Source organism: Barbatula barbatula (assembly GCF_947034865.1).
Source record: "Barbatula barbatula genome assembly, chromosome: 7".
NCBI lineage: Eukaryota > Metazoa > Chordata > Actinopteri > Cypriniformes > Nemacheilidae > Barbatula > Barbatula barbatula.
Genome location: NC_136770.1, coordinates 5,695,299 through 5,709,739, shown reverse-complemented (window position 1 = coordinate 5,709,739; position 14,441 = coordinate 5,695,299). Strand labels below are relative to the sequence as shown.

At 40.2% G+C, this 14,441-nt stretch overlaps 1 protein-coding gene across 1 annotated transcript in view; it reads right to left on the bottom strand.

Annotated features, from left to right (window-relative positions):
* The window catches only part of plxna1b (plexin A1b), an 83,501-nt gene that overhangs the window by 22,995 nt on the left and 46,065 nt on the right, over positions 1–14,441 (bottom strand). The window contains exons 6-12 of the mRNA XM_079460786.1: positions 13,561–13,684; positions 13,259–13,412; positions 12,829–12,928; positions 10,384–10,498; positions 5,507–5,707; positions 521–617; positions 126–316 (exon numbers count right to left, since the gene is read on the bottom strand). Coding sequence (XP_079316912.1) covers positions 126–316; positions 521–617; positions 5,507–5,707; positions 10,384–10,498; positions 12,829–12,928; positions 13,259–13,412; positions 13,561–13,684 — 982 coding nt within the window. The remainder of the gene's footprint in view (positions 1–125; positions 317–520; positions 618–5,506; positions 5,708–10,383; positions 10,499–12,828; positions 12,929–13,258; positions 13,413–13,560; positions 13,685–14,441) is intronic.

Below are 14,441 nucleotides of genomic sequence, written 5' to 3'. Positions count from 1 at the left end.
TTGTGTTCAAAAAGATTTAAAATGACACAAGGGTGAGTCATTTTTATTTGGGGTAAACTATCACTTTAAGTGTAATGTCTGATAGTATCTCGTCGTTCAAGTGTTGTTAATGAGGCTTTGTTCACCTTGAAGATGCGAGGATGGGTGCAGCGGCTGTTGCCGGCGGTGACGTGCATCCAGGTGTGTTCAGGCTGAGCACATTCCTGACGGAGAGAACACTTCCTGTCCTGAACGCACCATCCGCAATCAAAGCTGGGATCCGATTTCAGACACAACCCACAGCTCTCCCTCAATGCATAACACTTATACAGGTGAGCTGTTGGGAGAGAGAAATATCTTACAATATAACCAACTCTTTGTAGACCGTGTCCGCCAACACATCATCGAGAATGAGAAAGTTGTTTACAGAAGCAAAAAAGTTGTAAAACATTTATAAACACTGCGGCGTTGCTCTCTGCAGCATCCCGTGGGCGTTGCTAGGTTACCTCGTACAGCACACTGCATTGGTTGCTATGGTTACCTTGAATGTTGTTGGGGTTGTCGATGATGAAGTTTCCATTCCACACCACAGACAGGTCGACAGGAAGGTCGCTGATGTCACTTCCTTCATAGTTGAACTGAAACACAAAACGTTACTTACGTTACTTGATAAAAGTATTTATTAATTTTAATTAATAATAAAAATAACTTAAAATTGAACATTGGTCTCAGCATTTTGTACATGCTGTAGTTTTATAAAATAAACATGCTTGAGATTTTTAAATGGTTAGGGAGGCCTTAGTGTGAACATAATGGATGCTATTGACCTTCAACACTCAATTTTGAGCAACCTTCAGAAACACATGTGCTAAAGTATCTTCTAAGGTGACGTGGGACTATTCCCAACCCTCACTCTGTTATTTTACTGTATTATTAATAAGATATCATTTATTTAAGAGATGTTCTCAACCAAGACCTTCAACATGTACCGAGCCACAGACATTCTGCAAATTGCCCACACACAAAAGCACACAGTTCAAGACCGTGAAGGACAACCTCTGATGTTAGTCTACAGAATAGTGGCTTTCTGAACCATCATTTCTTTACAAAAGAAAAGGTCAACAAAAAAAACGTGTGGGCAACAAGCCTCCACACACATATTGTAGACCTTGCTTTCAAAAAAATAACTCTCTTCTTCATCAGACTGTTCACCCTCTGAACAGGTTCCCAAAAAACATCTTACAATTATCCTTTATATGGCCATAATACTATTACATACAGTAGTTTTTAATTTGTGTCATAAAACATCATTCATTAATCAAGTACAACATTTACAATTAGAAAAAAAGTGCACAGTAAACCCAGAAATATGTATCAAGTGCTGATTTCACAGTGACTTAAGATAAGAATTGCTGATATGCTTCAGACCTCAGCAACAGATGAGAAACATCTTCTATCAGCATCTGCGTGACTGTAGAGTCAGCGCAGCTCAAACACAACAAACCCACAGGCAGAGTGACAGTATGAATAGAGACAAAGCTGAATAGAGATTAATGAACAAGGGCTACAACGCTTCGTCAGAGAGAGCAGAGCGTTTACGACAGCAACACAAGAAATAAATAAAATACTTGGGATAGAGAGAGCGAGTGAGAGAGAGCTGCATTAAAATTAGAGACCTGCTGCATTATGCCTGTGGATGCTAGGGTGTTGCTACAGTATGTGTGTGGTTGCCAGGGCATTGTTGTGGTATCCCTGTGGTTGCTAGGGCATTGCAACAGTATGCCTATGGTTGCTAGGACATTGCTGCAGTATGCTTGTGGTTTATAGAGTGTTGCTACAGTATGTGTGTGGTTGTCAGGGCATCGTGTGGTATCCCTGTGGTTGCTAGGGCATTGCAACAGAATGCCTATAGTTGCTAGGACATTGCTGCAGTATGATTGTGGTTTATAGAGTGTTGCTACAGTATGTGTGTGGTTGCCAGGGCATCGTGTGGTATCCCTGTGGTTGCTAGGGCATTGCAACAGAATGCCTATGGTTGCTAGGACATTGCTGCAGTATGATTGTGGTTTATAGAGTGTTGCTACAGTATGTGTGTGGTTGCCAGGGCATCGTGTGGTATCCCTGTGGTTGCTAGGGCATTGCAACAGAATGCCTATAGTTGCTAGGACATTGCTGCAGTATGATTGTGGTTTATAGAGTGTTGCTACAGTATGTGTGTGGTTGCCAGGGCATTGTTGTGGTATCCCTGTGGTTGCTAGGGCATTGCAACAGAATGCCTATGGTTGCTAGGACATTGCTGCAGTATGCTTGTGGTTTATAGAGTGTTGCTACAGTATGTGTGTGGTTGCCAGGGCATTGTGTGGTATCCCTGTGGTTGCTAGGGCATTGCAACAGAATGCCTATGGTTGCTAGGACATTGCTGCAGTATGCTTGTGGTCGATAGTGTGTTGCTACAGTATGTGTGTGGTTACCAGGGCATTGTTGTGGTATCCCTGTGGTTGCTAGGGCATTGCAACACTATGCCTATTGTTGCTAGGACGTTTCTGCAGTATGACTGATGTGTGATAGCGAGGGTGTTGTTAAAGTCAGGACTTTGCTACGGTATATCTATGGCTGCTGGGATGTTGCTACAGTATGTCTGCAGGGGCTAGGATGTTGCCACAGTATGCCTGTGCTTGCTAGGACATTGCTAAAGCATGTCTATGGTTGCTAGGACGTTTCTTCTGTACGCTTATGGTTGGTAGGAAGTTTCTACAGTATGCCTGTGGTTGCTATGGAATTGCTACAATATGCCTGTGGTTGCTAGGACGTTGCTACAGTATGCCTGTGGTTGCTAGGGCACTGCTACAGTTTGCCTGTGGTCATGAGGAGATGACCAGAAAAAAAATGAGCACAAAAACAAGACCAATACAAATAACCATGATTAATAATAACCACAAGAGACTGTACATTTTGTAATCTGCCTTTAAAACCCTCATAAGCCACACATAATTAATCTGGGCACTAAGCATTTGATCATCCATTAGTTAAGAAATTAAATACAATTTATGATCTTTACATGAGTTATCGTCTGTCTGAATGCAGCTGTCTTACATGTATAGTATGGTAATGTATTCACCCTGCAGGCTGGAGACCGCCATGCGATCAGACCACGAGAGACGGGCGTTTTTGAGCAGGCAGTTAACCTCTGACTGGCGTAGGAAGACCGGACGCTCACGTAATTAAATAAAGCAGAAATGACGCGATGGGCTGAAGAGGAGAGCGTGTATTAGTACACGTGGGAACAGCCTGCAGGTTCGGCCTACTGATATGATAATTACTGTAAATTGATTGATTTCATTTACTGATATACACATTCTATATTAAGAGAAAGCAGATCTCCAGCGCTTCACTTTCTCCTGTGCGCTGGTCGGATCTCGGCACGACACGGCGGTTATTAGAGGGTGTCGGTTCAAACCCCATCTGTGACGCCAAAAGATGTTGATTTAGTGCCGGAGAACTGATGGTTTAATGACCCTGGCCTTCCTCTGACCCCGGCTATTGTGTCCTGGAGGATGAATCCCGCAGCTCCAGGGAAACTTTTGACACGGACCCCACACGGGCCACATCACTTTATCATCCCAGGACAAGCAAACAAATATAAAAGTTCTTAAACGTGTCTAAGAGCGTGAACGATCTCACGATCATTGATCAAATTTGTTTTCCAGGAACATTTGAAGAGATATATTTGAAAGAATTAGAGCTGTCGTCTATATAACTAAAATGTTGTATAGAATATTATAAATACTGCAAAGCATGACAACAAATGCAAAAAAAACTAATCTGACAGAAGCATATTATGTATTTTATGCGATCTGTATAACTTGTTTAAGTGTATAAAAACGTTCTAAACATAACAGACTATCAAATTAACTTTGTATAATACAAAATAATGTCATTCATTGGCAGAGGATGTATTTTTAAAAATATGTCTGAATTTATTTGCTATGCTATATTTTTGTTATTGTTTTATTACATTGTGTTAATTTTATGTGTTCATTTGTACATTCGTTTTAAAAGTATGCGAGCAAGATCATATCACTCTTCGCTCTTGCAGGTGCAGTAAGTTTCTAGAAGACTTTTCGGTCCCTGAGTGGCCCTAGGCTATGAGACATTCTTTCTCACCTTCATTGTTCTTTACCGTAGTATCTATTACGGTCTCTCTCTCTCTCTCTCACTGTAATTAATCATCATTTTTTATCGGTGTCTCCTCTAATTGGTTCTCATCAGAACTCATCGCTGGCGCTCACACACACACATCAGCGGCTCTATCTCTCCATCTCTTTTCTTCTGCCCGCCGTCTGTCTCCTGACAGTTAGAAAGAGCTTCAAAGAGGATGATGAATTAAACAACAAGCATCTGCTCTGATACTGTACGTCTATTCTTACTTTCTTCTCATGACATTCAGAAATAAATCGAACCCACTAGGACTTGACTTCACATGTGAACTTATAGAATTAACTCAACTGTGTTTGTTTTGAGCAGTTAATGCATTTATCCAGTTTGACATTGATGGTTTCATTTGGTTGTGTTTTATTTTTAAATACTGCTGTTTCTATTGTTTGTATACTGACCTCGTGGTATTTTCTATACCCTCCCCATACAAAACCCTTTGAATTCTTAAACATGTATCATTTAGTAGCAAAAAAGTATTTTGTAATCAGTGTGTGTCAGATTTTGTTTTATAATTCATCATAATACAGATTATATTGTAAATTCTGATTGGACAAACCACAGATCCACGTGGCAATGACAAACCATGTATTGCATTTTGAACATTTCAGCAAACTCAGAGGTTAACAAAAATCATAAATCACTTAAGATTATTCGAATCTACTGACACACGCATTTCCCATGAGCCTCTCTGACTTGACCAGCTGAATCCAGTTAGTGGAACGTCAGCTGTGGTTTTCCCATGCAGTCGGATCACAGCTCTGTCTGTCCGCTCCAGACGTCAAGAGGAAAAAGTAGGAGTGTGTGTGTGTGTGTGTGTGTGTGTGCTTCACCAGATTTGGGTTCTTGCCTTGACCACTAAGATGCAAAACAACCTCCCAACCAAAACCATAATAACAAACTAGAACTGTATCGTCCGAAAGGAACCAGAGCCAAAGAGAGAAATGAAAACACCCTGAAAGAAGACAAAGAGAAAGGGCCGACATCCAATAGCACACATTTCTGTTGATGTGAGCTGCACATAAAGACATTCCAAAACTGTTTATAACGTTTAAGCTCTGCCAAATAACTCACGGACAGCAGAACTGATTCTCCACCATCTGCGCAGCTTAAATCAAACAATAAGACGCTGCTTGTGTGAATGTGATTATTGTTCCAATGTCGTCTTCTCCTGTCTGCAATTCTTCTGATAAGATCAATGTGCATTGCGTATCAAAAGTCTGTGCATTTGCTACAAATTTACACATTTCCTCTGAGGACAGTCCACTTGTTGAAAATTCCCGTAATATTCAAATATGACTGTGTTTGTACTTACCGTGCTTTTCTGGCACTGGATGCTGGAGCTGTTGAAGCGCAGTGCCGTCACGCTGTGCGCCTCTCCCTGGATGCGAAAGACGCACTCATAGTTTCTCTGGCCGGACTGAGGCTGTGGAAGGTTTCGCGCTGACAGGGTGATAGGCTTGGGAACGCCAACAGGAATGTAGATCGGTGTGGAAGGCAGAATCTGAGGACAATCCTGAAAAATAACAAGTGCAATCCATTATTTATGCACCGCTTGATATACCCATTCCTAACCGTCTTCACACAATCTCACAATAGAACAGGTTGTGAACTCATTACCAGTTCAGTCCCCTTGGACTAACCTGGTTAACTCTGGGTTAAAGGTCTTGCTCGAGGGCACAGCGGCAATAGGAAGGATCGAGCGAACCTTCTGGTTAACAGCTCCATAACATTACAGTAAGTATGGAGCCTTTTAACTACCACTCATCTACAGTATCATGCCCGTTTGATGCATGGCTGAACATGCGTGACGGGAGACATATGGAGCAGAATCGTTCAGCTAATCGAGACAGATATGAGCAGGACGGTGTCATTATCTGAAGCGTGTCCCAGAACAGCAGCTCTCTGTGTGTGTGATGGGGGAATAAATCATGCCTGATGTGGCCAGTATCTGAAGTGGACATAAAACACATGGATGCCTCTCAGTTGCCTGAATGTTATAGTATATACAGTACGCTTATATATGTGTGTGCCAGACTGCTATGCAGACGAACACTCGTCATGGCAAATAATAATTAAAAAAGGCCAATATTACAAAGAAAAGAGTAATAATGGTCTGAATATGAGCACAATTCCTTAGTGATATTCAGAAAGAAAGAAAAACTAGAAGTGTGCTGACATACAACAGTTATGTACTAAAGCAATATGATATACCTGTAAGAGGACGTGATATTTTCTGAATACAGGCGTGGTAGAATGGAAACGAATATTACTATCAAATCAAAATGTCCCCATGTTCTACTCATCCTCAAGGCATCCTAACTGAATATTGTTTTCTTCTTGAAGAATAATGCAGTTGGGAGTTATAATACCAAGTATCATTTTACTTCCAAGCGCTAGAATGGGTGTGAATGGGTGTTGACTTTTTGAAGCTCCAAAAAGTGCATCCATCGATCAAAGAACTGCTCAACACAGCTCTGTGGTCTTAACAAAGGTCTTCTAAAGCGAATCGATGCGTCTGTTAAAGAGAAATATCCATATCGACAGCGTTATTAACGTTGTTTAGCTTCCGTCGTGCACGTTTACCAGAGGCTTGCTTTTCCGTCAGTGCAGCGTTCGTCACCAGAACTGCGTCATCTGCCAGTTAAAATTAAATTAAATCTTTCTCGATTACATACTTCTGATCTTTGGAGATTTCTAGTTTGCACGTGAATTTCCTCCGCAGACAGACAGTGTGTTGTTCTCTGGTTTTGTCGTAGTGTAGTGATGTAGTGAAGAATGACCGCAGCACTGACCAGTCAGCCACTCACATGCTTGTAATGGGCATATGTTTCAAACCACAGCATCCGAACAGATGCACATGATTAAAATAGATGATTCATGTGCAGCAAGAAACTCCGCTAAGCCTCAGAAAAATATAATAAGATGGCGTCATGTTAAAATGAGAAGTCTAATGATTTATTCTTAACAAACCAACACAAAATGGGCTAGAAAAATCATTTTTCCTTCTGACAATCAACGTCTAGCAGTAAATGATGTACGGACACTCACAGGTATAAATGACAAGGCCCATAAAATCCACTCTGGAAACGGAAGTCAGAGAGTTTAGAGCAATAAAGGGAAAATGATCCATAACAGGACATCAGAAACGCTCGGATCGCTCTCAAGTCAGTGTGCTGAACTAATTTAAATGTTTAAATTCAATTTATTTCAATACAAATACCTATTAAATTGTTAAATTGAATGGAAAGCAAAGCTACCAATCACGTCATTAGACATAAGAGCCCTGCAGTACACAATAACCGGTCTAGAACCATGACATTACCCGCCGAGCTCCATCCCGAACCCACTACAGTGTCCTCGCTGTCGCCATTAAGAACTCATTGCTTATATAATGCTATGTTACTTAAAGCTGCAATCTGTAAGATTTGCCTCTATATCATCTGTGTTCAAAACATTAAACTACAGGTAACTTTACGTAGGTCAATTAAGATATTTTGTTCAAAATTTTGTTCATTTTAAAGTGTAAAATTTCGGATACATGCAAAACAGCGAGAGAAAAGCAAGAAAAAAAAGAAAAAGAGTAATCAAACATGTTCTTTTCTCAGCTCTCAGCATCTCTTTCTCTCTCTCTCTCTCTCTCTCTCTGGTTTAATTATTCAAAGTGGATTAGATCTGAGCTTCCAGCTGCCCAGCGCAACCCGGCGATGAATATTACATAGAGAAAGAGAGAGAGGGAACCGTGTGGAAAAGATGAAATGTGGCTGACGGTTATGAACTAAGAAATTAGGAAGAGAGCGTAAAGAATAGAAGACGGGAAAAAGAGAACCAAGCAGAAAAAGAATGTCAAAGCGATGGAATTTATGTTAAGAAATTAGGAAGAGAGCGTAAAGAATAGAAGACGGGAAAAAGAGAACCAAGCAGAAAAAGAATGTCAAAGCGATGGAACATTGAATTGTGGGTAATGGGGTCAGGGGGGATACCAAAGGCCATGTGACCTCTTTTCAAGGTCCCTCTGGAATGTAGATGCTATAATGAGTGCAGAAGTCATGGAGACTCCGAGAAGCATGCATGTTTGTGAGAAATGCCTCATCTGTTGTTCAACCGTGTGTCACTTATTGATTCCTTAAAGGAATATTGATTCCTGCTTTATAAATGTCTTTGTTTTGTTGAACACAGAAGAAAATATTCTGATGAATGTACTGTAGGAAAGCAAACAGTTCTGGGGCACTTTTGACTACCAGTGTACTATGTTAGTCAATGGTAGTCAAGATGACGGAATTTCTATTTTTGGATGAACGATATTTTTAAGAGAAAAACACATCTATACACAAAATAGAAATCTATGAGTCAAAACAACCACTGCACTGACATTATTACGGGTATATTCTTTAGTTGTATCCTTCAATTAAGAACAAATTTCGAAATGAGACCTCCTCCAAAGGTTTGAAAGGCGAATGGAGGGTGCAAAATAAACGGCATAAGTCTAAATAAAATTTGCCATCTGCCAGTAAATTAATCGGCAGTTGGCAGTCAATTGATTATGAACTGCAACATGATTTAATGAAATTATAAGGATGATAATCTGACATGACTGACAGAAGCGATTAAAACAAAGACAGACAAACCGTCTACTAAAGAAAACATCTGTCACGACTCATGAGCCTTTAACTGTAACATCACATGACAAGTTACCACCACATGGGTTACTACACCTTCCAACTAACGCACTTGCCTGTGCCGTCACCGAAAACTATATTTTTACCGTGATTTATTTTTTAATAAAAACAAATTTAGCGAGATCTTCGGGGTGAATGTGTCTTGAAGAGAGCTGAACGGTAAATTTGGCCTTCTCCAAATTTCCAAGAGATACGATTATTAAAATCTCAATGAGGTCTTCAGGGTTGGGAAAAATAACAATTTAAAAATTCCACATATTCGTAGGCTAGCCTTAGGTTTTTTTGAATCCCAAATACTGAAAAAGAATTAACATCAAAAACATACTTTTCTATTTCTATTCAGAACCAGCTAGACAGTTCATTAGCTGTAGAAAAGAGTTCTGTGTGGCTGTGGAACGTTCCAGAATTTCGCTGTCCTCACAGTTTCTTGCTAACTCTTGACAGCATACAGGAAAGGACAGCACGCCAACGCCTTTCTGTCCTGTGCCTCACATTATATTCTCCTCCTCCTCCCCTCTCATAACGCTTCTTCCCTGCTTCTCTTCTCTCTCTCTCTTTGTGAAATAGATGGCGTCAGGTCTATAATATAAACACCACGTCACTGCCTGAACTTTCCCACTCCCTTCTTTAACTCTTTTTGCTCACACTTTCTCTCGCACACATCTGGAGTCTATTAGAGGAAACACGCTTGTTTCATCTGCTCCTCCACAGGCTTTGAACACACATCATTATGGGAGATTCCCAGTGGACTCCCACGCAGCCAATGAGAGAGCATATCTATCCACATGATGACCAAACCCACTCAACTCTTATCTTTCCCTATTCAGTGAAACAGATCGAGTTTCTCATGATACCGAGGACAGACATAGGTGGGGGTTACGTGAGAAGGAGAGAAACGCAATCTGTCAAACGTCCAGGATTAGGTCATTTTTTGTCCACACTTAAAGGAGAATTCTGAGTGAACCTAAATCACTGTTGTCGGCAGATATTTAATGTTTATTATAAAACAGACTGATGGCTCCCGCATGACTTAACAGCTTTAGAAGACAATACGACGCTTGAGGCCAAGCTATAATGTATAATATAACATTACATATCTCGCCCAACAATACTTTCTTAACTGGACTTATGTTCAATGTAGTGCGAGTCTTTGGCACCTTATATACTTTGTTACACATATAATATAAAATATTCAGATCACCATTCAAGTTTAGAAACGCATAACTTTTGACCTTAAAAATCTTTTCAATTTAAAGATTTAAAGAAGGTTTGAAAATGACAAATTACTTTTTGTAAACAAAAATTGTAATTTCTGTAATTAAAAAACTAAAATTGTATATATATGTTTTTAAATTGACGACTAGGAGCCAATAAGAACTCATAAGAAATTCCATCAAAACTGTTTAAAAAGCAGGACTTTGGAACAATGAGATTTCACAATCGCATGAAAACTGCTTTGTGATTTGTCACTCCAGTTCATGACAGCATGTACAGGAAGTGATGCGATTCATACCTCGGACATGTTCACACGGCCCTCCTGGAAAGAGCAGTCGTTGGCGTTCTGCGTGCACAAATGTCGGTATTTACACCAGTGACACGGGAAGGAGCCGTTCACACATGACAGACACCTGAAAAAGACATAGACAGGTGAGATATAGACAAGCAGGTGAGTGAACGTTAACATAAAACTGTCACACATCTTCCGAAGGTGACAGAAAGCTCTAGATAATACTGAATTCCTGTCTGCAACATACAGATGGACGTGTGTCCTTGTGTTTTGACCTCCCATTCTCATTCTGAGCTTGAAACCTGTGTGAAATATTTTCTCATGCCTACCAACATCCACTCCATTAGGTGACTGATTTAAGATCGGACGAGAAAAAGAGGGTGATGAAAGAAGAGACGGATCAAAATTTACACTAACCCCTCTCTTACGGGTATTGCTCTAGTTTTTGTTGAAACTAGTAACTTTGTATTAGCACCTATCGTACTATTGCTCTTGCATGACATACCACTTATTGCTCCCTGAATTCTTTGTGAGTCACTTTGGATAAAATCGTCTGCTAAATGACTAAATGTAAATGGATCAAGGAGGCAAATTTTGAGTGTTTTTACTTTTAATACTGAAGGAAACGCAAATACAGGTCAGCAAAACACAGGTTACGCCTGACTCATTCGTCTTTTCACTGAGATGGTTGCAATGCATCTTGGGATATTCTAAAGAACACATGCACAACCGCCTTATACAAATAACGTAATTTAAAAGGCATTCAAGTACTCTGCACTTAAACTCATTGGAGCTATTTATCTAAACTGTCCCAGCATTCTTGTCCAGAACTGCAGCACATGTTTGTGGATGTGTGTTTGTCTAGGTAATGATCCCCCATCGAGTCGCCATTTGTCAGTTTGTTAATTCTGCATCTCTAGAGAGACTTAATCTGATAATCAGCAGGAAGAGTCGGGGGACGGCCGTGAGCCGCCACAAGCACAACATAGCTGGGATGGGGAGGGTAAACTTACAATAACAGATAAATAACATGCGGTACAGATTGACTATCTCATCCAACACAGTGCAACACAGATTCGAGGGAATAAAAACAAGACCATAGGAAGATATGAAATATTAAAAATGAATTTGTTCATTGTATAAATTATTTATTATAAATATACATACTATAATTTTTCATTATATTGTTGTTCATCCAACAAAACATTTAACTAAATATTTTTCCAAATCCTTTTCATCTTTATAAAAACCTTTGCACCACAAGCCCCTTTATACATCTCTAGTTTCTCTTAACCTCTCAAACACTTAAATGTATCTAGCCAATTCAGTTCACTTAGATTAGGTTTTTAAAAACTGGTTAGCAGATAATAAATGTGACCTTATTTTTTTCCTGACCTCTCCTCCAATCCCAAGAGGAGATTAAATCCCTCCTTCTGTCGTTTTATCCCCATCTCACCCTCTGCCCGTCTGGAGTGGGGGAACTTCAGGGTGTACCCTGGATCCCCCTTCACGTTAAGCCCCTCATGTTGAGCTCTCTCCCCCTCACAGACGGGCAAACCATCACATGCAGAAAGAGCCAAACTCAATTTATTCTCGTACATTAAAATGCTTTGGGTTTCTGAAACCTCCAACAACCGCCACCAATGAAAATCTCTATTTGGATTTTCTAAAGAAAATTCAAATCTTCTTCATTATCACAATGCTGAATTTTTCTTCTTCTCATTTTAGTATTGATGCTAGGACCTGAGAACTTGCTGACTGGCTTTGTAAAACTCAATTTCCTCTCAGCCTCTTTCTCATCTACACAAAGCTTCGACAATGTCCATTTGCACACTTTATTATAGAAAGGAAAGACCCTTGAAATGGCGGTTGTGCCTTTAGAGAAGAATATGTATTGAATTAGGAGGCAATCATGACTGCATGCGATTATCCAATTATAAAAATATTCATATGAAGGGTGGATTTTAAAGAGCACAATCTGCTCTTATCAGAAAAGAGCTGTGTGACCTAGTTTTAAAGCACATTGCTCAGTGTGTGTGTGTGTGTGTATGTGTGTGTGCGTGCGAAGGAAGGTATTGTATATCTCAGATGCTACTTCTCTGAGAGCTGTGTGTATGTGTGTGTTATCTCTCCAGAGAATCCATTGGGCTCATCTGTCCTGCAATAAGACACTACACACACCTCCCAAAAGAGCCGAACCCATCTGGAGTCTCTTACGCACACTCTCAGTGTGGCGTATTCATTGAAATGTTTAGGTGGGGTCCGCTATCTGTAGGATTCTAACCGCAGTCTGTTTTCAAGAGAATAAGTGTCAATCAACGCTCCAGCGGTTGCCACGGTAACAGAAATATGACCCGCACACCACTCCCCCCCGAGAGGTAAGAGCGTCTGGATGGAAGCACAGGAGCACAGATAAGGAGCAGCGGGGGGCGATAAAGGAAATGGACTTACGATCTGTGGATGCTGCAGTTGTAGAAGGTGAAATCCACGCTGGCAAATTTCTGCCCCGTTTCTCGAGATTTTAAATAGAGCTTTATCACGTGTGTGTCTCCTTCAGAGAAAAAGAGACAGAGAGAGAGTTTAAAATCAAACAGGGAGTGCATGATTATATATGGTGATATGATTAAGTCACTAATGTTCAATAAATATCGAAATTTAATTTCATCTGAATAATCTTAATAGTTCCAACATACTATATAGTTCATTACACGATGAATTTTGCAGCCCTTATCTGATTGGCCGGAAGGCATCTCGTAACTGTGACACTTTACATAGGCTTATCCAAGCAGTCTTTTTAAAGCACATTAAACACTAACTCAGGACGAAATCAAGTACTATACTGATATTACATGAACAGAAATAGAGCTGTATAAACACTGACTTTGTTGGCGTGTGATCGGAATGAGTTCTTTGGCTGACGGCGAGGGGCAGTAGATTCTTGATCCGTGTATGATTCCTTCGGTCTGGGTGTAATCCTCGAAGGAGCAGTCCACTCCTGCGGACAGATCCGGCACGTTCCAGGCCTGAAGAACCAGCTAGAGGATCAAACACAAAATGAAAAGTTTGGCCAACGTCTCCATATTTCATGTTACTACATTGAATCTGTTGATGCAACTTCACTGACCAATCTGTCATTACATCACGCATGCATGGTCTCTCTCTCTCCCACACACACAAACGCACCTGGACTTCCGCCATTGTGACGGAGATGTTGTTAGGCTGGACGGTCAGATCGACACACTGATCCACTCGGGAGGCAAATCGCTGGGGTTCATCGGCCCTCTCACAGTGATCACGGCGCGAACAACTGCGGCCAAACAAAAAATAAGGTCAAAACCTGTGTGACCGACTTTTGTCCAGTTAGTGTCTTTATAAGTAATTAACATCATACTTGTTCAAGACCAATTTATGTAATAATGTAGTGTGTGTGAAACACTACAAGTACAAAAATGTTTGTATCCCTGTAACTGAGAAATAATATGCTACATAACAGAAGATGGTTCAAGTTGTGTTTTCAAGCACCAACAGATATCAGTATCACCAGTATAACAGGCATTAAGAGCATAATAACACAAATGTGTTTGTTAATAAATGATTCCCAAGTTATCTACACAACACTAAACCAAAGCATTCAGACAGTCTTCAAAGATTCCCATAGGATAAATCCAGACATCAAGTTAAAGTTGAGGTCTTAATCTTCTGAGACAAGCACAGGATGAAAGTCATTAAAGGATGGAGCTCTTTCAAGTGTTTTAATAATTTTTTATCCTACAGTTCATCTCTGGCGTCATTTTTAACTGAAATCCTGCTAATGTTTGTCCCATGAGCAAAGGAGGAATATGTCAATGACCCATTTCTGTGAACATTAATGAACATATCTACACAGAGAAGAGTTTGATAAACCAATGTGCCAAGACAGAGCGGATTAATGCAAAGCACACAGACACGGATACAAGTAACAATTACATTCAGCTTATTTCAAATATTTGTCAAATACGAAGCTGTGGATGATTCGAAGATGTCTGGCCTCAAAAGACTTACTGCTTTTTTATTAACTTTATAAT